Source organism: Giraffa tippelskirchi, chromosome 13 (genome assembly GCF_054371585.1).
Source record: "Giraffa tippelskirchi isolate mGirTip1 chromosome 13, T2T-mGirTip1v1.2.pri, whole genome shotgun sequence".
In the NCBI taxonomy this organism is placed as follows: Eukaryota; Metazoa; Chordata; class Mammalia; order Artiodactyla; family Giraffidae; genus Giraffa; species Giraffa tippelskirchi.
Window position 1 is genome coordinate 6,313,561 of NC_137287.1, and position 22,128 is coordinate 6,335,688.

General features: G+C 53.6%; 2 protein-coding genes and 1 long non-coding RNA gene across 3 annotated transcripts in view; 2 read left to right on the top strand and 1 right to left on the bottom strand.

Annotated features, from left to right (window-relative positions):
* Positions 1–1,108: 1,108 nt before the first annotated feature.
* LOC145532000 (uncharacterized) lies at positions 1,109–15,263 on the bottom strand. The gene is made up of 5 exons (XR_014072910.1): positions 15,063–15,263; positions 7,551–7,856; positions 7,290–7,428; positions 1,802–1,871; positions 1,109–1,417 (listed from the first exon to the last, which is right to left on the bottom strand). It is a non-coding gene; the product is annotated as an uncharacterized LOC145532000 (long non-coding RNA).
* On the top strand, positions 6,747–9,067 carry EPO (erythropoietin). The gene is made up of 5 exons (XM_081556178.1): positions 6,747–6,779; positions 7,319–7,458; positions 7,701–7,787; positions 8,017–8,196; positions 8,349–9,067. The coding sequence occupies exons 1-5, from the start codon at positions 6,767–6,769 to the stop codon at positions 8,505–8,507; spliced, it is 579 nt and encodes a 192-aa protein (XP_081412304.1). The 5' UTR covers positions 6,747–6,766; the 3' UTR covers positions 8,508–9,067.
* An 82-nt stretch (positions 15,264–15,345) lies between the features above and the next one.
* The window catches only part of ZAN (zonadhesin), a 35,238-nt gene continuing 28,455 nt past the window's right edge, over positions 15,346–22,128 (top strand). The window contains 8 exon segments of the mRNA XM_081556183.1: positions 15,346–15,975; positions 16,873–16,925; positions 17,262–17,408; positions 17,592–17,863; positions 18,030–18,117; positions 19,111–19,263; positions 21,139–21,303; positions 21,627–21,718. Coding sequence (XP_081412309.1) covers positions 15,899–15,975; positions 16,873–16,925; positions 17,262–17,408; positions 17,592–17,863; positions 18,030–18,117; positions 19,111–19,263; positions 21,139–21,303; positions 21,627–21,718 — 1,047 coding nt within the window. The 5' untranslated portion in view covers positions 15,346–15,898.

A 22,128-nucleotide genomic window follows, 5' to 3' on the forward strand; every position in this document is an offset into this window, starting at 1 on the left:
CTCTGGTCTCTGTGCTCCTGGCCCAGGCCCAGCAGAAGTGGTAGCAGCAGCCCTTTTGCCTTTGGTTTGTTTTGGCTGTGACATCTTCCAGCTTATTTGTTGTTTCTGCTCCATGTTCTCGAACTGCTTGCCGGTGGGGCTTCCCTCAGTGGCAGAAACAGCCCCTAGACGTTGACACCGAAAAAAGAGGGGTGTGGGGAAAGCGCCTGCATCTGTCAGAGTCGTTTGGGGCAGGGAGCTCTGCACTCATGTAGGGAGGCCACCAGCTGCCTCTGCTCCCCTCCCTCTCCAGGTTCTCTGCAGTGTCTACCATCACAGCTTGGGAAGTGGGAAGGTGATGGGGGCAGAAAGGGTGTCCAGATGCATTTCCCCTCCCTTCTTTTTGCTCAACAGCTACAGAGCCCACAATGAGTGCAAAATGACCTCCTACTTCAAAAACAGTTCCCCTGAGGTCAGATTTGAAATGCTTGTCTTGGAGGTGGGAGTAGACCTTTGCTCCTCCTCTAATATTATTGAGAATTCACTACTTGTGCAGAATCTGTGTTAGGCACCAGCCAGGTCTGCCAGGAGAGGTACAAACCCCTGAGTCTCTAAAAACTAATAGGAAAAAGGACAGACAGATTTAGAAAGACAATTAATTTACATAGTGCTTGGAGCCTGGCATTGGCAAGGGCTCCAAAAATAGGGAAACTGTTGGTAGTGTGAGCCATTTTGCTAAGCAATGGTTTGGTCCTCTTCATGGGGATGGGGAGAGGGGAAGGAAGGTGATTTGTGTGTGTTTGATCTACTAGGCTGGGTTCTTAGTCCTGCTGGCTTTTACTTTTGTGGCACTGGCGGCAGGAAAGAAGACGAGCCCTCAGGACACATGAACGGGTCTGGATGGGTGGATGATCCTTCTAGGATGTTCCTTGCACTTTGTCCAGGTGAGTTCCTGGTGCTTGGTCAGGAGCCGGGAGAACTAACCCTGGAGCCTGCGGGGAAGATGGACTCCAGGTGTGTGTAGATGTAATTCCGAAGGGAAGAGATGACCCACTGCAGATTCGGGGATGAGGCAAAGGTTACCCCAACAAGAGAGAAGTCTATGAAAATGACCACTTAAGACTCCATCTTCCTAAATGACATTTATGAGTGCTTTTGAATTGTTGTTTTATTTTTGTTTGGACAGGAAAGCTGCTGCGGCCAATTTAGCAGCACTGTCTTCTGGTAAAGGATGGGAAAGACGTGGATAAAGGACGTCCTTCTGGTAAAGGATGTGTGAAGGAGCTTGAGAATGTTCAGCGGTATTTGTGAGCAGGAGATCCTAGGATGGGGCTGACACTTCACAGAAACCTAAGCTGGGGAGGTGCATCTTGAGGTGGAGGTCTTGGTGCTTTGCGTGCCCTCCTGCAAGGACTCAAACGCTGGGGGAGAGTCGAGACTAGTAACCAAGGAAGGGGGCCTGGTAATGCTTCGGGGCCTGTCCAGGGCGAGCCCGAAGGCCTCATTCAGTCCGAGGTCCTTGGGACGTCTCCGGGCCTCCCTTAGGAGGAGACCCATGTTAAGGGGACAAGAAATCCCTGGTTGGCTCCAGGCTTTGAATAAACTGAGTGTGAGCATTGCCTTGATATCTGTGTCTTGACCCACCCCTAGCTCCGCTTACTTGTGTTTCAGCGGCAACTTTCTCCAAAGAGCAGTGGATGTGTCCACCCAGAGAGACTTACATCCTCCAAACACACTCCCCTATCCCTGTGACCTTTGCCAGTGAGGGGCTTAGCGAGGCAGCTACAACACCAGGGATAAGATGTCACAAACCCATGCCCACCTCCTCAGAAGGAGCAGCAGCGGACGCTGGAGGAAGGCTGAAGAGTATGCTGGCAATCTGGTCTCCGGGCCTGCAAAGCAAGGACAAACAGCAGGGATAGTAAAGCTAAGGGTGCAGTGATAATAGGTAGCATGTATTGATTACCTCGTGCTGGGTGTTACATAATCACACAACAGCCCTGGCAAGCGGTCACTATCGTTTCTTCTGCCATCCCCAGGCTCGGACATAAGGTCACCTGTTCAGGTTGGGTACTGGTAAGTGGCAGAGCTGACCAGGTCACCAAATCTGGGCTCCCTTGTTTACCGAAGAGCCTCATCAGGCTTCTGAAGCGGCAGAGCTGCTCGCTGAGAACAGAACCCAGACATCTGGTCCTATGGGCTACCTTGTGGCCAAGTAAGCAGAGATTGCCTCTGTTTCTCCAAGCTGACCTTCACACAGGATTTCCCAGCAGGAACCCCTTCTCCGAGTCCTCATTCCCTTCCCAGTTCCCCAAGCGCCAGGAAGCCCTCCCCCATCACACCCTCCGAGGTCCGAGCCACCCCGCTTCCCAGCACAGAAGGTCTGGGCCCCTGGCGGAGCTCCCAAGCCTGGCTGAGAAGGGAGGCTTCCTTTCCTACTGATTGGAAAGGAGGAGGGCGGAGAGGTCCGGAGGGGCCCCCGCCCCTGCCCCAACCCGACTCCAGGCAGCTGGGACTTCGTGCTTCCTGGGGGTCTGCGCTAGCTCAGGGGGGCTGTAAATTTGCTTCTTGGAGTTTCAGTCTGAACCGGCTGCTGGGACGACTCCAGCCTGTCTCCACCCCCGCCATCCTCTGGTCACGACTGTCCCTTTTCAGGCCTCGCCTCAGGAGCTCCCTGCTCAGGAAGTAGATGAAGGCCTCTCAAGCCCTGGCGAACCCAGAGCTAGGTTGTCCAGGCACGGCTCCAGCAAGCATGCAGAAGATGAGGGGCTCACTTCCTCCCTCTAGGACTCCCAATCTCTGGTTGAGGTATCTGGAGTGGACGGACCACACAATGCAAGCCACACTTGAGCGAGGAGCATAAACAGGCAACATGCCAGGTGCCCGCTGGCACCAAGGCGAACAAGACCTGCCTATACTTTGTCCTTTGCTCTCTCCTCCAATTAACAGAGCACCTGTGCTGCACGGCTCCAGAGAATACCATTCTCATCAGGGTCCAAATGAATGGTGGCCCCTGGAGTTGTACAGTGCTCAACCTTGACAGCTGTACATGGTGGCCCCGAGAGGGGAGGCTTGAGACATAAAGTAGAAATGTTAGTCGCTCAGTCCTGTCCGACTCTTTACGTCCCCATGGACTGTAGCCCACCAGGCTCCTCTCTCCATGGGATTCTCCAGGCAAGAATATTGGAGTGGGTTGCCATTCCCTCCTCCAGGCGATCTTCCCAACCGAGGGATCAAACCCAGGTCTCCCTCACTGCAGGCAGATTCTTTACCATCTGAACCACCAGGGAAGTTCTGAGACAAAAAGGATATACATAAAGAACAGCAGCCCAGAGCAGGGAGACAGCTTCCCGCTGGGGCATCCGGGAAGGCTTCGTAGAGGAGTTAACGCTTGAAGAAAGGGAGCAATAGTGTGGGAGGGCGAGCGTGATCCAGGTGAAAGGCATAGAGTGAGCGAAGGGCAGGAGGCAGCAAATCATGTAACTGAGCTCCTGTGATGCGGGCATGGGAGTGAGCGAAGTGGGAGAACAGGCTGGAAAGGTGGGTGGGTGGCAGAGCACAGAGGGTCTTAGTTCCGAGGAACTGGGAGCCTCTCACTGCAGGCTCATGCTCAGGGTAATACCCCGAATAAGGTTGTTTGTTCAGCGGGAAAGTTACTCTAGTGGCTGCCAGGATGACTCCAGCCTGTCTCCACCCCCACCATCCAGTTGGGGATATCTGGAGGAGACAGCGTGGTGACCTTCTGCAGTGGCCCTGGCACTGGGCCAGCACCATGCCAGAGAAATACAAACAGGCAGATGGAGGGGGCGCTGGCAGGGGGGCACTGGGCATTGGAGAGAGAGTCCCAGGTAGCTTCCTGCTACCCAGGGTGCCCTGCTGTCCAGGCTGGATAGATGGACCCTGCTGGGTGGTATCCATCAGCACCTGGGTTGAACTTGGCCCCCAAATCAGCCTCTGCCCTCTCAGTAGGATTACTACGGCTTAGGATTGGATGGAGGTTTCATCTCTCCCTTTGTCTCCTCTGTCTTCTCTCCTGGGCTGCAATCGCAGCTCTCTTTCCAAAAGCCGCAGTGGATGAGCCAACATCACCCTTGTCCAGCAGGCCCCAGCACCTAGGGGCTATTGCCCAGGGCCCATCTACCTTTCTCGAAGGCAGGGGCCTGGGAAACCTCTGCCAAGCTGCCGTGAGGGGAGAGGCAGGTCCCACAGCCCGAACGGCTCCTCCTCTCCTCCCTCTCCTCCGGCTGTGTCTACTCCCCGCCATCCGCCCCTGGCCCCCTCTCCATGGTCAGGTCAGGGCAGTGACGCAGGAGTCTGGGGACCCAGAGAGCAGAGGCTGAGGCGTGTGGGAAGTCAGGACAGAACGCATGTGCGGACGTGTGTGGACGTGAGTGTGCGTGTGTTTGTCCCACAGCTGGGATCTTGTCCCAGGGCTGGGCTCTGAGGGCCATGTGGGGCTGGGAGGTTGCCTGGGTGCTGAGAGGGAAACCGGGATCAGGGGGCACAGTGGGGTGTGCATACTGGCACCCAGCACACCAGGTTTGGGGGGAGGCCCCGAGAGCAGGCTGTGGGTGAGCAGAGGGCAGGGGAGCAGGTCAGGGCCTCATTATTACCCTTAAGCCTCTGCCTCCCCACCCCTCCCATTCATCTTTCTGAACCCTCTTTGATCGTCCCTCGTCTCCCTCCAGCACTTTGTCACCTTCTCAGTAGGCATTCTGCCTGCTTCATCCAAAATTGCCACCTCCTCCAATATTCCTGGGCCTTTAAAGCTTTTTGCCATTGGAGAGCCTCTATCTTTTATTCATTTTTGTGTTTGTCATCCATCTCTCCACTAGAATGTCAGCTCCACCAGGGCGGGCAGGCTTGTCAGTTTCATTCACTGCTCTATCCCTAGGTTCCTGGCCAACAGTAAGTATTCTTGTTTTGTTTTTTTTTTTTTTGGCTTCTCTGGGTCTTCTTTGCTGCCCGGGCTTTTTCTAGTTGCAGCGAGCCAGGGCTACTCTTTGTTGTGTGTGTGGGCTTCTCACTGCAGTGGCTTCTCTTGTTGTGGAGCACAGGCTCTAGGTCGTGAGGGCTTCAGTAGTAGTTGCAGAACGTGGGCTCAGTAGTTGCGGTGCATGGACTTAGTGGCTCCATGGCATGTGGAATCTTCCCGGACCAGGGATCGAACCTGTGTCCCCAGCACTGGCAGGTGGATTCCTGTCTACTGCACCACCAGGGAAATCCGAGTAGGTACTCTTACATGTATATTTCTTGAATGAACGAATAGTTCCTACTCTTTCCAAAGTCCTAATTCTTCAGAGTGGTACTCAAGGCCCTTCACAACCTGACCTCTCCCTAAGCAGCACCCCAGCCTCCACCCCAACATGGGGCTGGATTGGCCTCCCCCATCCACCTTACATCTTTTCCCAATGAAATCCTGCCTGCCCTTCAAGGCTGAGCTTGTTTTCACCTCCTGCATCAAATCCTCCTTGATTCCCCAGTTAGAGGTGAGCTCCCCCTCTTCGAAACTCTCATAGCTCAGCTCTGCACACCCCGGTCCTCACACATGGCTCCACGTACCCATCCTATATCTACTGTAAGCTACAAACTCCAGGAGGCAGAAGTTAGGTCTCAACGCACGTTTCTGTCCTGAAAAGTTTGTAGTCAGTTGTCTTTCACAAAGGCGGCACTGAATGCATGAACAAAATATATCTAATACTATGGGACTGCGGAGGGAGTGGATGAACATGCAAATAACCACCAGTATTTGTCAGGGTTCCCATTTGTGAAAGCAACACGATCTGGGACAGTGCTTTTAGGAGGCCCATTTGACAGGTTAGAGCACTGAGGCCCAGGCACTCAGGCCACTTTCCAAGGTTTGAGAGGCCAGCTATCCTTGGACTCCTGCTCCCTGGAGTTCGCCCCCTGCCCCAGGGCTTCCTAGAAACCACAGAAGCTTAGCTGCAGACCCCAGGTGCCATCCCTCTGGGGGTTCGTTGTATTTCAGATTCTTAAGAATTTTGCCAGGCACACTGACCTAAAAGTTCAATTTCTGGGTTTTCAGGGTCCTCAAAAGTGAGGAGTGGGAGGAGAAGACCCCAACAAATGTCTTGCTCTGTGCGCCACCCACATGTAAATTCCTCAACTCGAACAACACCGGTTTCTAGAAGAAGAACTGGGACCGTGAGAAGGAGGCCACTGACTTGCCCAGCCAGCACCTTCCTGGCTGCCTTGCAAGAACCCAAACAGGCCTATCTCTGGGGAGTGGGGGACGTCGAGGTCCCCACGCGCTCCCAGCAGAATGGCACTGCTCTTCCAGGGCAGCCTTGTGCCCGTCCCGCGCCGCGCACCCAGCCGCACCTCCCGGAACCCGGGGGTCGGACGGCAGGCACCCCCGCGCCCCGCACCCGCGCCTGTATCTGCTCCGCCCCGGCGAGCCCCCGACCCAGGCGTCCTGCCCCGGCTGTGACCCCTCCGGTCCCCACCTCCCGCGACCCCTCACGCACACAGCCTCCCCCCAACCCCCCACCCGCACGCACACAGCTGATAACAGCCCCGACCCCCGGCCGCCGCCGCAGTCCCCGGGCCAACAGTCCCCGGGCCAACCCTGCCGATCGCCTCGCCGCGCCGTCCTCCGGACCCTGGCCCCGGGCTCTGCGCGCTCTTCCCCGACCCCGCTCGGCGCCGCGGCCCCTTCGTTCGGCCAGCGGGGCCGCCCTGCCCCGTCGAGCTTCCCGGGATGCGGGGCCGCGGCGCAGGCACCCGCCGAGCCCCAGGTCGCTGAGGGGCCAGGCGAGGCACGGAGATGGGGGCGCGCGGTGAGTACTCCCAGCCGGGGCAGCGCTGTTTGAGGAGGAATTTACCACTGGGGCTCTTGGCCCCGAGGTGGCCCGGTTCAAGGACTTGAGACTTGCCAAGGACCCCGGAAGGGCAAGGGGGGTGGGGCAGCCTTCACCTGCCGGTCGGTCGGCTCGAGGAGTCCCCCGGGGAGAGTCGGAACCTGAGCCGCAGACGGGGCGGAGGGCTGGGGGTTCAGGCAGAAGAGGTGCGGCTCTGTGGGTGCCGAGGAAGACTCAGACACCTGGGTCTGGGAGCCACAGCCCGGATCTGCGAGAAGGGACGCCGCTGTCACACCGGGATTGAAGTTTGGCCAGGAGAAGTGGATGCCGGTAGCTGGGGGGGTGGGGTGTGCACGCGGCCGCGGGATTGAATGAACGCGGAGGCAGAGCCTGAGCGCTCCCAAGGTCCGGGTGGGGAGGACTCGCTGGGGGCCGCGCAGCGGGATGGGGAAACCTGCCCTCCAAACCTGCCCTTCTGCGAGAACTCACCTTACCCGCAGCCCGGCTCTCTTTCCTAGACTGGACTCCGCTGCTGCTGCTGTCCTTTTTGCTGTTTCCTCTGGGCCTCCCAGTCCTGGGCGCCCCCTCACGCCTCATCTGTGACAGCCGAGTCCTGGAGAGGTACATCCTGGAGGCCAGGGAGGCCGAAAATGCCACGGTGAGGTCCCCTTCCCAGGACCTTCCACAGAACTCACACTTGGGGCTCCAGGACCGCCCCCCCCACCCCACCCCCCGCCAAGATCCAGGAACCTGGTGCTTGGTTCAGGGGTGGAAGCGGGGAGCCGAAGTCCCCAGTAAAGTCCTAGAAGTGGTAGTCCCCAGTGCCGACGTGGAAGCTAGGTGAAGGGCTAAGCCGGGTGGAGGCTCTGGGGCCCCTGACTCCAGGCTTGTGCATTTCAGATGGGCTGTGCGGAAGGCTGCAGCTTCAATGAGAATATCACTGTCCCAGACACCAAGGTTAACTTCTATGCCTGGAAGAGGATGGAGGTGAGTTCATGGGTTCCTTTCTCTTGGGAAATCTCATTTTGGGAACCTCGTAGGATGGGCAGGAGAATGCTGGAGAGAGAGAAGAAGAGGAGAAGCAAAGATGAGGGTGAACGTTCATTCATTCATTTGTTCATTCATTCTATAAAACTTCTGTTTGCATGGGGCCGCTGAGAGGGAGGAGGGTGAGGCTGGCTTGGGCCAGCTGACTCCAAGTCTCTGCTCCCTTTAGGTCCAGCAGCAGGCCCTGGAAGTCTGGCAGGGCCTGGCCCTACTCTCAGAAGCTATCCTGCGGGGCCAGGCCCTATTGGCCAATGCATCCCAGCCATGCGAGGCCCTGCGGCTGCACGTGGACAAAGCTGTCAGCAGCCTCCGCAGTCTCACCTCCCTGCTTCGGGCGCTGGGAGCCCAGGTGTGTCTGGCCCCTTCCTTACCCCTGGGGTTGCTGTTTCTGTAAAATGAGAGAAGGGCCCTGCCAAGGAAACTCCCCAGCCATTCTATCCGGAAACCCATCTCCTGCCAGGGCCCCTGGCACTGCGCTAACTTTCAGCCCTCTCTTTGCAGAAAGAAGCCATCCCCCTTCCAGATGCAACCCCCTCCACAGCCCCACTCCGAACATTCACTGTTGATGCTTTGTCCAAGCTTTTCCGAATCTACTCCAATTTCCTGCGGGGAAAGCTGACGCTGTACACAGGGGAGGCCTGCAGGAGAGGGGACAGGTGACCCGGTGCTATTACCCTGGGCACGTCCACCACCTTGCTCACCATCACTGCCTGCACCATGCCTTCCACACCGCCAATCCCAACCCCTGTCGACGGGCCACCAGCTCAGTGCCAGCCTGTCCCATGGACACTCCAGGGCCAGCGGTGACATCTCAGAGGCTAGAGGAACTGTCCAGAGCTCAACTCAGATCTAAGGATGTCACAGGGCCAGTCTGAGGCCCCAAAGCTGGAGGAATTCAGAGTTCAACCTAAACTTGGGGGCAGCACCATGCTGGGGAGACACTGAAACTCATCTTGGCGTGCTGCCAAGCCGCAATGCTGGGACAAGCTGGAGGATGGATACCTCCTTTTACATGTATCAAGCAGGGACAGCACGGACTGGAGAATTTAGAGGGCAAGACATGAATTCTCTGGGTCTCATGGGGACTCCGTGACAGCAGAGTCCACTGGATAAGGAGGGTGGTGGGAGCCGTGAAGATGGAATGGGGGCTGGCCCCTGGTTCTCATTGGGTCCAAGTCTTGTGTATTTTTCAACCTCACTGGCAAGAACTGAAACCACAACCTGGCTCTTGGTTTTTCCTATTTTCCTGGGAGCCCCGTACTTCCCTGGGTCTGTCCCCATCCTGGCAGTAGGTGGCAGGTCCGGGAAACCAGAGGTGGAGGGGGTGGGGCGCTACGTGCTGCCTCGCATGGCCTGTCTGACCTCTTGACCCCACTGGCCTGAGGCCACAAGCTCTGCCCACGCTGGTCAATAAGGTGGCTCCATTCAAGGCTAGTCCTTAGTAGGTAGCTGCCAACTGGCCCAGGATAAGTCTTTTTTTTTTTTTTTTGGTTGCACAGCACAGCTTGTGGGCTCTTAGCTCCCTAACCAGGGATTGAACCTGGGCCCTGGGAGTGAGAGCATGGAGTCCTAACCACTGCACCACCAGGGAATTCCCCAGGGCAAGCCTTTAGTGAGCTTCGGGGCCAGTAAGGACACAGGTGCCAGGAGGAGGGGCCCCTTTGAGGGTTGCTGGCAGCTGCCAACACCGTCCGCTGGAACTTGATTCTTTTCTGCCTCTTCTCTGTGGCCCCTTCTTCTAATGCTATCATCCCAGCACCAGGCTTTCCCAGCGTACAAACTCCCTCTAAGTCCAGCAGAACTTTCCTTGCCTGGGGATGGTTACCATTAATGCTCCAACCTGAAACTTGCAGAAGGGGCAGTAGATGGGGGTACAGCGGGAACCAATTTCCCAGACAACCATCTCAGTGGTCAGTCACTGCCCAGAGCTGCTGCAGTAGTTCACTTATCCGACCTCATTGCATTCCTCACACGGCCCTGGGAGAACGTCACTGTGGTCATTCCCATGGTGCAGACCAAGAAGTAAAGCAACTTCACCTTATTCCTGTCACATAAGCTTTCTCAGCTCCTCTGGGATGCGGACACGGGACAAACTCACTCAACCTCCACACTTGATCCCTACTTCTTTCTTGTTTTTTTTTTTGTCCACATGGCATATGAGACTTTAGTTCCCTGAGCAAGGATAGAACCCATGCCCCCTGATTTTACCCTTTCCCCCACAGTCAACTTCAAATTCCTTCCCAGAAATAATGTTTCAGTCGCAAACGCCAGAGAAAGACCTGTGCACACCACAAAAGATGTCACAATACTGCATGGGAACTGATTCTGACTATTATCATACAAGGGGTGGGGGGATTGGTCTTTCTGCTTATATGGCAAAACAGAGAAGTTAGCCTGCACCCCAGCAAATATGCTCAAGGGAGGGAATGTTTTGCAATCTGCAGCAGGAAAAATACGAGCAGGTTGAGGGGTTGGAGGGTATTTGCCTAATATCTGTGTGTAGGGGGTGGGATGGGGCGAAGCTGCTGTTGGAAGAGTCAGCCTGAGAATTTTCACTCTGCCCCAAGCGGCTCCTGGGCTACAGTGCCCTCTTCAGGCCCTCTTGGGAAATGCTAGGGTAACCTACAAGCTATAGAACCCTGAAGACTCTGACCTCGCACATTTCGGAAAAAAAATTCATATTATGGTTTCCGCATATGCCATCTGGTTCTTACTCCACCTCTGTGAATCAGGAAGGATGGAATCTCTCTTTATTGCTGGCAAAAATGAAGCAAAGAGACTTATCCTAAAGTCCAGGAAATCCAGTTAGTAAGTCACGGCTGGGACCTGAACTTGAGATTTAGGGCTCATAACCCCAAAGTCTCGTCTGTCTCCTGGCCTGAGTGCTGCCTAAACATCTCCTGGATCTTTCTTCCCCCGACCTTATTCCTCCACTTAGCTTCAGACTTCTTATTGCTTTCAATAAAAAAAAAAAAAGAAGGACTTCCCTAATGGTCTAGTGGTTAAGACTCTGTGCTCCCAATTCAGGGGGCACAGGTTCAATCCCTGGTCAGGGAACTAAGATCCCACACGCTGCATAGCATGGCCAAAAAATAAAATTTAAAAATTAAAAGAAAAGAAACTAATTAACAGAACCTGAAGTATATGACCTGAGTCAGGTGTGATGGGCGAGTAGGTTAAGAACATAATTTAAAAACATAATTTGTTTCACATTTATGAAGTTCCTACTGTATGCCAGCCTTTGGACTAAGTACATGGAAAAGCAGAATTATGGTCTGTGCTACTCACAGCCTAGTGTCCTCCTAGAGTGGGCAGTCCCCTTAGGGCAAAAAGACCCACTTTCTTCTGCACTATTATAATGACGATGATTTGATGATTAATGACACATTAATCTCTGGCACCTACAAGATCCCCTGTGATTCTCACCATCATTCCATGAAAGAGGACAGCAGGCATCATTCCCATTCATCAGACGGGGAAACTAAAACTAGGTTCCTCCGGGTGAGTGACTGAGCCAGCTCTTCCCACTTTCGGTTGGGACAGGCGCCAACTCAGCCTGGTTCTGAGTCAGCGCGTTACATAACTGTTTCATGGAGATGCCGCCTGTTTGTAGAGAGCTTTGCCATTTCCGAAGTGCTTTCCCAGGCAGTCTTGCATTTGCTCTCCTAACCCGATGAGGAAGGCAGAGACTGGGGAGGAGGACACGGAGATCCGGAGAGATCACGGATGGGTCTGGCCTGGGTCATAAGACACTGAGAGGAAGTGTCAGGACCCGGAGCCAGGCTCTCGGACTCTGGGTCCCTCTTCTGCTGGAAGCAAGCCTCATGGGGAGAAGACTAGAGGGAATGGACGGAGGGAAGGAAACAGCTTCAGTCAATGGGGCGTGAATCCCAGGCATTTCTTGTTACCACTCTTTCCCGATCCATCCCCTGCCCCTGGGGCCTACTTCCTCCCAGGAAAAGTTGAAGGTGCCTACCACCCTTCCCACCATCCAAGTCTCCCAGCTCTGGGGCCCGTGCCTGCAGCCCCAGCTCTCACCCTTGACTGCAGCCTCTTGGCTTGCACATTAGGCTGACCGAATGCATCTGCCTGACCCCGGCCCCCAGGCCACCTGGGTTTCTCCTGGGTCTACTCAGTCCGCTGACTTCCCCCAGTAGGTGACTGCTGCTGGAGCTGAGTTAGCAAAATGGGGCCTCTCAGACACTGGAATCTAGGCTGAAGGTTAACTATGTTATTCCCAGCTGGTCAAGGCTCATTCCTCCAAAATTCCATCATAAAACTTCAACACTGTGAAAGATTATTGGCAACAGGAAAACAGCTGAATGGTTTCCCTGCCTATGTGAATCATGTCCAAATGTCTATAAATTCCCTCGATTTTAAAAAATGAATTATTAAAAAATTATGCCAACCACACACAATTTCTGGTTTTTTATAATAATTTTTTTGTTTTTTGGCTGTGCCTCACCACATGTGAGGATCTTAGTTTCCCAACCAGGGATCAAACCTGCACCCCTCGAATTGGAAGCATGGAGCCTTAACCACTGGACCGCCAGGAACGTGCCATGATTTTTTTTTTTAATAATGATTTTTTTTTTCTGGTTTCTTGAAAACCTGAGCTATGCTGGTCTTTCTATCTTACAGATGAGGGAACGGAGGACCAGAGTGGGTGAACAAAGGGTCCAAAGCCACACAGGGAAGCCAGGAGGGGCTGCATTCCCTGGAGTTATTCCCGGGTTCTTCCACATTCTGAGGTCACCCACACCTATTCCTACCACAGCCAGTCTTGTCAGGTGATAACGGCCCTCGGGCCTTGCCCGTTCCGACTCCCCAAAAGGCAGAGCTCCTCTCATACCACCATCCCTTCCTGTCCTGCCTGAGCACCAACCCCCAACCCCAGACAGGTTGGAAGCTGTGACCATCCAGCCCTGTGGCGCCAAAGAGAGGTCAGCAGGAGCAGCCCTCAGAGGACTTATTGACTAACCTGGAGGGGCTGGGGGTCAATGGGCTTCTGCTGCTTGTCCCTGGGTTAACCCTTTCCTGGCTCTGTCCCTCTAATCGATCGTTCTCCTAACCTGCTCTGGTTTTTTTGTTTTGTCTTGGCTGCGCCATCAGGCATGAGGAACTTCCCCAACCAAGGACTGAACCGGTGCCCCCTGCAGTGGAAGCTCAGAGTCTTAACCACCGGACCATCAGGGAAGTCCTCTCCTAAGCTGCTCTGGAGGAAGGGGAGATCGGGGTTTGGGCTGGGCATCCTTTGCACCCCCAGCTTTGGTGCAAAAGGACAGAGGATCTCTTTTCTGGGGATGGGCTCTGTGGGTGCTCATTTGGGCAGAAGGAGTCCCTGGAACTCCAAAGGGAGTTGGGACTTCCCTCTCCAACACCTGGAGCAGGGCAGTACCAGCCCCTCCCTGACAGCTTAGGAGGATGGCCAGCCCAGGCAACCCTGTCATGTATCAGGGGCCAAGGCCAGGCACCCTGGACACAGATTTGATAGTACGGAGTGGCGGAGTGCTACTGAAGTGAAAGGAATGAAACTGAAGTTTACCAGGAACACCTGGGGGTGGGATACAGGAACTCGGGCTCATGAGAGTTGAGCTCTGGACAGCCCTCCAGCCAAGATGCAGCCCTAAGAGTCAATGGGGTTTTTAAAAAGCAGTAAAGCCACCCTCTGATCTGCATTCTCATGTAGACTTGCTGTTGATGAAACTGATGAAGGTAGATCTGCTCTGACTGGGGTGTGACTCCACCCCCTGTTGGAATACACTTCTAGGAACCATGGGACTTGGCAGGACACCGAGTAGGTACAATGCTGGACAACTGACATCATTTCTCTAGAGTTCAGTTTTCTCATGAGGAAAATGAGGACAATAATTTTGCAACGAACAGAACATGAGATTCTACAGACAGCCAACAAGCACATGAAAAGATGCTCAGCATCGTTAATCATTAGAGAAATGGAGGTCAAAACTACAATGAGGTAACACTTCACTCCAGTCAGAATGGCCATCATTCAAAAAAGTACAAATAGCAAATGCTGGAGAAGGCATGGAGAAAAGGGAATCCTCATATGCTGTTGGTGGGAATGTAAGCTGGGAGAGCCACTATGAAAACCAGTGTGGAGTTTCCTCAAAAAAACTGAAAGTAGAGTTGCCATATAATCCAGCAATCTGCCTCGTGAGCATATATCTGGACAAAACTGTAACTCAAAAAGATCCATGCATGCCTACATTCATAGCAACACTAGTCACAATAGCTAAGACATGGAAACCACTTGAATGTCCACTGATAGATGAATGGATAAAAAAGATGTGGTATATATATATAACGAAATACCACTCAGCCATAAAGAAGAATGAAATAATGCCATTTGCAGCAACATGGATGGACCTAGAGATTATATACTAAGTGAAGTCAGAAAGAGAAAGACAGATACCATATGCTACCATTTATACGTAGAATCTAAAGAAATGACACAAATAAACTCATCTATGAAACAGAAACAGATGAAACAGACTCACATAGAGAGCAAATTTGTGTTTGCCAATGGGGAGGTGGGGTGGGGGGAAGAATGGAGTGGGAGTTTGGGATTAGCAGATGCAAGGTATTATCTGTAGGATGGATAAACAAGATCCTACCGTATAGCACAGGGAACTATATTCAACATCCTGTGATAAACCATAATGGAAAAGAATATGAAAAAGAATATATGGATAACTGAATCACTTTGCTGTGCAGCCACAAAATATTCCTTCATATAAATAATATGTCTTAATACAATCCAACCATCCATCTGGCAAACATTTGCGTGCATGCTAAGTCGTTTCATTCATGTCTGACTCTTTGCAACCTTGTGGACTGTAGCCTGCCAGGCTCCTCTGTCCATGGGATTCTCCAAACAAGAATACTGGACTGGGTTGCCATGCCCTTCTCCAGGGGATCTTCCTGATCCAGGGATTGTACCCACATCTCTTGCATCTGTTAGGTCTCCTGCACTGGCAAGCAGATTCTTTACCACTAGCACCACCTGGGAAGCCCAGCAAACACTTAGGTAACCTTGATTTTTCCTTTCTATTGTAAATGATGCTGCAATTGACATCTTTAAGGCATGCACATCTTTGTGAAAATACACACGTATTTCTGCAGGTAGACTCCTAGAAAGGTAAATTGGACCCAAGATACACACATTTGAAAGTTGAATAGTCATTGTCAAATTACCTCCTAAGACGCTTTCACCAACATAGTCTTAGCATCAACGTATTTGAGTGTGTCTATCTGTTCCGTGGCCAACACCCAATGCTTCAATCCTTTGAACTGTTGCCAACATGAAAGTCGTAGTCTTGATCGATGTTTCCCTTATGATGACAGAAGCAGAACCTCTTTTCCAATGTTTCCTGTCTTTCTCTTGCCTTCGCCCCTGTTGCCAGCTATGTAGAACTTTAGGTTTGAAATGGTCGGAATTCTGCAGACAATGTTCCACTGGATATCAGAATCCATGGTTACTATTGAAAATTCCGGTGCCATGCTGATTCCTGATCTCTAGTACGTGACCTGCTTTTTTCTGTCTGAAAGTGTTTGGGATCTTCTCTTCAGCCCTGACAGTCTGAGATTTCATGACACATCTTTCATGGGTCTCTTTCCATTTGTCGGAATGGACCCCTTTTAATCAAGAGACTCATTTGTCAGTTCTGGGGAATCATCTTCTGTGTTTTTTCTCAAGTAATTTCTTTTGCTTTGTTATTTCTTTTCTGGACTCCCCTGGTTGAATGTCAGTCATCCTGGACCGAGTCTCTCTCTCGCTTTTCTCCTTCTCTTTCTTTCCCTCTCTCTTGTTCTCATTTTATTTCTCTTGATTTCAACGTTTAACTCTTCTGTAGGGGTTTAGGTTTCAGTTCTCCTAGTTTTCATTTCCCAGGGCGTTCTTGAGTTCTCCATGCAGTTTTCACGGCTTCCTCAGTAGGACGCCAAGCGAGGAGGGGCAGAGGGGGATAAGGTGGTCTGGGCTCCTCACTCTGCCTTCCTCCTCTCCCCGAGAGCCGCCTCTGAGGTCCCGCATGGCTCCTCCAGTCTGGACTCTGGTGCTGCTGCTGGGGGCTGCCTGGGGCCAGGGCCACATGCCTGCCGCCACCCGGTAAGCTGGGCTCAGGGGGGGATGGGGGGTGGACAAAACCCAGGGCAGACCCAGTGGACAGAGACACAGCGAGTAGGAAGCAGCAACAAATGATGGATGGCTTGGTGTCCTGGAGCGTGAGAGGATTTTTTTTAACATTTATCGATTTGGCTGTGGCACTCGGGATTTTCGTTGTGTCACGTGGGCTCCGTCATTGCATCACGCAGGCGTCACGCAGGCCTGGTTGCCCCGCGGCACGTGGGATCCTAGTTCCCCAACCAGGGATCGAACCCTAGTCCCCTGCATAGCAAGGTGGATTCTTAACCACTAAATCACCAGGGAAGTCCCATGTTTGAAGGGATGTGAACAAGCAGGACTTGAACTACTAAAACAAACAGCTGTTCTGTGTGGCCCACGCCACCTGGGGAAAGGCCCCTGGCTTCCCTCTGTGTGTTCAGTCGGGGCAGCACCGTCCCCACCACCCATCTGGCAACACCAGACCCATATGGTCCCTACTCCGTGGGGACAACTTGGGCAACAGCACAGGAAAACCTCGACCTGAAAGAAAGAGATGCCACAGATGTAAACTCTCAGGTGGTGTGTGAGAATTCCCGCACAGAGAAACTGGTTCTTCTCATGTAAGAGAACCACGCATGACATCCAGGGGACAGGGGGTGGAGGCAGCCAGAGGGGATGTGAGGAGCTTGGAGGGGAGATGCTTTTTAGGAGACAGATGGCTGTGAGTGACCTTTTTGAAAACCTTCAAGTAAGTATATGTTCCCTGCATACACGTTGACAAAAAGAAAGGAACAAACTTCCAGGAAGCTCACAATCGTGGAGGCTTAGCAGTTCTTGGTAATGATGAGAACTACATTTTTTTTTCCCCCCCTTTCTCTCTCTTTCCAAATCAACATCAAGGAAAGAGAAGCCTCCAGACTGGAAGCTCCTCGCTCGCAGCTCACGGGAAAACTGTGAGTTGAAACCTGGGACTGCTCGGACCTCCTGTCCCTCCCAGGGGAGGCCACCTCAGGTGCCCTTGGCCCTGCGTTGACATAAACATGTAATAAATATGTGAAGGGCAACCCTCAGAGGATGAAGAGTGGAGGGAGCCGGGGAGGAGCAGAGAACAAGCCCTGCCTGAAAGGTTCACATTCAGATGAACAACAGCAAGGCAGGAGGCTGCCTAGACAAGCCTGCCTGCCTGGGACCTCAGTTTGCCACCCCCGACCTAGACATCCTGCCCACCCCTGCACACACCGCCTGGGGTTGGCTCTGCAGGCCCACCCCTTCCCCTCTCCTCTCCCCAGCCATTCTCACCCAGTGTGATTTTGAGGATGACTCCAGACCCCTCTGTGATTGGAGCCAAGTGACCAAAGACGATGGAGACTGGACTCGAGAAAGCGAGCCCTCCCCTGCCAGCGACACTGCCCCCCCTGGGGGGTACCCCAGTGGAGGTGAGGAGGCTGAAGGTTTAGGGAGGCAGCTGGAAGGTGGACACAGGCAGGTCTGAGTGCAGGGAGGCGGCTGGAAGTGGGTGCTAGGGCTCTGGGAAGGGGCTGGGGAGGCAGCCCTTGGTGGTGTGGGGGGGTGTGGGGAGGTGGGCAAGGCTTCATCATTCAGGGCTCTGCCTCCCCCAGAAGGCTACTACCTGCATATGGACTCCAAAGCCTTCCACCCGGGCGGGGTGGCCCGCCTGCAAAGCCCCCCCATATGGGAGCAGGGCCCTCTCTGCGTGCGCTTCGCCTACTACATGTTTGGGCTGTCGTGGGGCACCCAACTCAGGCTGTGGCTGGCCTCAGGCGCCAAGGGCAAGCACCCCAACCTGCTGTGGAAACACGTGAACACGCAAAGCCCCTCCTGGATCCCCACCGCCGTCACGGTGCCTCTGGGGCTCGTCTTGCCCAGCCGGGTGAGGCTGCAGGCAGAGTCTGGGGTCCCTGTGGGAAGCTGGGTGTTGGACTGGGGGTCCAGGGGGGAGCACAGGGGCTGGGGTGGGCTTCTGAATTCAGGCAGGAAAGTGGGAGCCCGAGGCAAAGGGGCTCACGGGGCGGGTGGCCCCCTCCTCCCTCCCGCAGCTGATATTTGAAGGCATGTGGGGCAGCACGACTTATCTGGACATCGCTCTGGACGCCATCTCCGTTCACCGGGGCTCCTGCAATCGGGGTGAGCCCACGCCCGCCTCACCTTTTGTGCAGGTGCCCAGGTGGCAGGACTCGCTCAGGCACCGTGACCCTGGCTTCTCCCAGACTTAGGGCGACTTGCTTCCTTCTACCTCCACACCCCACACCTGATTCCTGAAGCTGCCATGTCTGAAGACAGGTTCTCCTGGAACACATAACTGGGACAACACTTGTCCTAAAGAGACCAGCCTTTCTGGTTTGCCCGGGGCCGTGCCTACGTGAGGACCCAAAGTCCTGCATCCCAGGAAACTCTCAGTCTCTGACAAACATGGGTGTCTGGTCGACCTGGCTGTAATTAACACCCCAGATTCGTTCAGAATTGGCCCTCTAAGCTGATGTTTGAGATTTGAGGGGAATAAATTCAAAGGAAGGAATATTCCAGAAGGTGCATGCAAGGAACTAACACTTACTGAGCACAGGCACTGTGCGAGACGCTCTGCACGTGATGTAACAGGCTGGTGCTCTCGTTCCCAGTTTACTGATGGGGAAACTGAGGCTTGGGTGGCTTAAGTAACCTGTGGCAGGAACACAGCCGCTGGGGAGCGGAACCGAACCTGCTTGGCAAGCTGGCAGTGATAACATCAGGACCCAGGTTGGGACTTGGGAGTCTGACTCCAGACTGAGGCGATCTTTTCTTTTTTTTAATTTTTATTTTATATGGGAGTATTCGGCTTCCCAGGTGGCACTAATGGTAAAGAACCCACCTGCCAATGCAGGAGACTCCAGAGACGCGGGTTTGATCCCTGGGTCAGGAAGATCCCCTGGAGGAGGGCATGGCAACCCACTCCAGCACTCTTGCCTGGAGAATCCCATGGACAGAGGAGCTTCGTGGGCTACAGTCTACAGGGCTGCAAAGAGTCAAATATGACTGAAGCGACTTAGCATGCATACACACACGGGAGTATAGCTGATTCATGATGTTGCGTCTGAGGCCTACTTTTCTGAGCCGTCTCCTTCCTCCTTTCTTTCCTCTCAGTCTGCATGATGCAAACATGCAACTTTGACACTCTAAAAGATCTCTGCGGCTGGAGCTGGATCCCGACAGCCTCTGGGGCCAAGTGGGTCCAGAAGAAGGGGCCGACTGGGGTGCAGAACGTGGGGCCCGAGGAAGACTTCTCTAGTCCTGGGGGTGAGTAATGGCCACGCTTCCGTCCTCTGACTTTCTGAGCTTCTAGAGACCTTTGCGGGCATTTACAATGCTTGCCTGACCACCCTACAATAACTCCCTTGGATGGCCTGGGGTGAACCCCAGCAACCTCCAATCTCCATCAGCTTAAGTTACAGGGCAGGAAGCAAACTCTAAGCGCCCAGCCAGTTCCCCAGCCATTGCCACCCCCAAAGCTCTACCCGGCAGACCCAACACCTCCCTCTCCTCATCTCTTTTCCCCATCACCCCTCCTTCTTCATTCATCCAACAAACATTTATTGAGCACCTACGATGTGCCAGGTACTGTCCCACACCAGAGAGTGGTGTGGGAGGAGATGGGGAGACAGTTCCTGAAACAATAAGGAAGTAAATTATACAGTTATAAGATGACCAGTGCTATCAGGGGGGGAAAAATTGAACAAAGTAAGGAGATTGGGAGCAGGGTAGGCTGACATGTAAGTTTTAAATAGGGTGGTCAGAGGAAGTCTCGTAGAGGCCACATTTGAGCACAAACTTTTAGGAGGTGAGGGAGTAGGGCATGAAATTATTGAGGGGAAGAACATTCTAAGCAAAGGGGACAGCCTTGCAAAGACCTTGAGGGGTCAGTGGGTTGGGGTGTGGGTGTTGAAGCACAGCAAGGAGCCACATGCCTGGGATGGAGAAGATGAGCCCATATGGGTCCTCGGAGGTTCAGACCACTTGGAACTTTGAAGGCCGTTGTCAGGACTGACTGTGGCTTTTATTCTACATGAATGTGGGGCCTTTGCAGGATTTGGAGCAGGAGAGTGGCCTGCTCTGACTTATGTGTAAAAGGATCACCAGGTTGTTTTTGTACTAGAATCCACTGAAGGGACAGGGCAAGGGCAGCGTCCATTCTTCTCCATCCTTCCCTCTGATCCCCTCCTCTGATCTTTTCTGCTGCCTGAGGTTTGCCTTCTAGTAAGACTTGGAGAAAATCCCACCTCACCTTCATACTAAGACCCTGGAGAGCAGGGCCAGCCCATCTCTACATCTCCCTCAGCATTTAGCACCATGCCTCGTGCCCAGCAGTTTCAGCAAATGTTATCGGGGGTTCCCTTCCGTTTGCTCTCTCCTCCTTTTTTCATCTTGCTCCCCTATGTTTTCCCATTGTTCTTCTCTTCTTCTCCTGCATCTTCTTTTCTGTTTCTCAGACGTCCTACTTGTTGCTTTCTTTCACCCTTTTACCCCTTCTCTCCTCCTTCCCTGTTGGCTCCTTTCTTTTCTCAGGCCCGATTCCCGCAATTCTCTCCATTTCAGCCTTCTTCTCTCCTCTACAAAGCCCACCTTTCTCGGGGGCTCCCCAGGCCAAGCGTGCTCTCCAGGTAGAAGTCCTTGAGTGTCGTGACACATGCCTCCTTAATCCACACCCCTCCGTGCCACCCCCTCCCACAACCCAGCTTCCAGGCTACCTACCGGTTGCATCAGGGAGCGAGGCTGCCTGAGCTGGTGGGCTGGCGGGGGTGGGTGGGTGGGTGAGGACATCCCCGCCAGTCAGCATCATACCCATACTCTCGCCACTCCGTGTGAGTCACTTACATCCAGTGGCTCAAGAAAAGGAAGAGCATGTGACTCTGAGGGGACCTCAAACATCAGAATCCAAAGGACAAGTCTCTGACTGCTGCTTCTGACAAGATGCTGCTTTACCTGCATCCTCATCCCGACCTGCCAAGCATTTCTGGAAGAACCCAAGGCCTCAGCCATTCGTGTGATGGGTGTAGCTCACCTCGGTGCTGGCTTATCCTTGGCAGCTGTTAAGGCTCCGCAGGGCTAGGCTGTCTGCCCCTGCAGCCCCTAGCCCTGGGCCACTCTCCACTTTACTGATCTTTTCCTCCCCAGGTGGCTTTTACATGCTCCTGGATCCCAAGAATGCAAAAGCGAGTCAGAAATCTGCCCTCCTGAGCCCCTTGATCCAGTCCTCCGGCTGCCTGAGTCTGTCCTTTCACTACATCCTCCGTGGCCGGTCTCCCGGTGCAGGCTTCATGGCCTATGCGTCTGTCTTGGGTGAGAATGACAGTGTCACAGGATTCACACTGTCCTGAGGCTATTTTCCCAGGGCTGGGTTGACGAGGAAATGGGGGGCATCCCCCAGGGTCTGGGGAAATCTGGGATACTGGCAAGATGATTCCGTGGGGTGGAATTTGGGAGCAGGGAGGGCATGGGCTTCTGGAAAAATAGATTTAAAAAAACTGGGAGAGTGAGAGAAAAGGATGTGCTGAGAACCTACTCCAGGTAATCCTTCGGCTACTCATCCTTCTGAGTACTGGTGTGACGTCATTTCCCAGCCCCCTTCATCTCATGGCTGTCTTGGGTTCCTTCCATCGTAGGCAGCATCCGGAAACACACCATCTTCTCAGGACAACCTGGACCCAATTGGCAGCCTGTCTCTGTCAATTACACAGGCCAGGGACAGATTCAGGTATACAGTAGCAAGGGGTCAGGTCTCCTTTTATGGGAGGCATGCTCGATATTGACGTGGATTGAGAGTCTGGGCCCTGGAAGCCAGGTGCCTGGGTCCCTGCATAGAGTAAAATCAGATGGAGGGGGCTGAGCTTTTAGGTGGGGCTTCCCTGGAAGCTCAGCTGGTAAAGAATCCGCCTGCAGTGCAGGAGAGCCCAGTCCGATTCCTGGGTTGGGAAGATCCCCTGGAGAAGGGATAGGCTACCCACTCCAGTACTCTTGGGCTTCCCTGGTGGTTCAGACAGTAAAGAATCCGCCTGCAGTGCTGGAGACCTGGGTTCAATCCCTGGGTTGGGAAGATCCCCTGGAGGAGAGCATGGTAACTCAGTCCAGTCAGTATTCTTGCCTGAGGAATCCCTATGGACAGAG

Excerpts from the sequence above, each read along its gene's own strand:
- EPO (XM_081556178.1), top strand. Across the intron at positions 7,459-7,700 it reads GGGAGGCCGAAAATGCCACG|ATGGGCTGTGCGGAAGGCTG; the intron begins GTGAGGTCCCCT and ends TGTGCATTTCAG. Across the intron at positions 8,197-8,348 it reads TTCGGGCGCTGGGAGCCCAG|AAAGAAGCCATCCCCCTTCC; the intron begins GTGTGTCTGGCC and ends CTCTCTTTGCAG.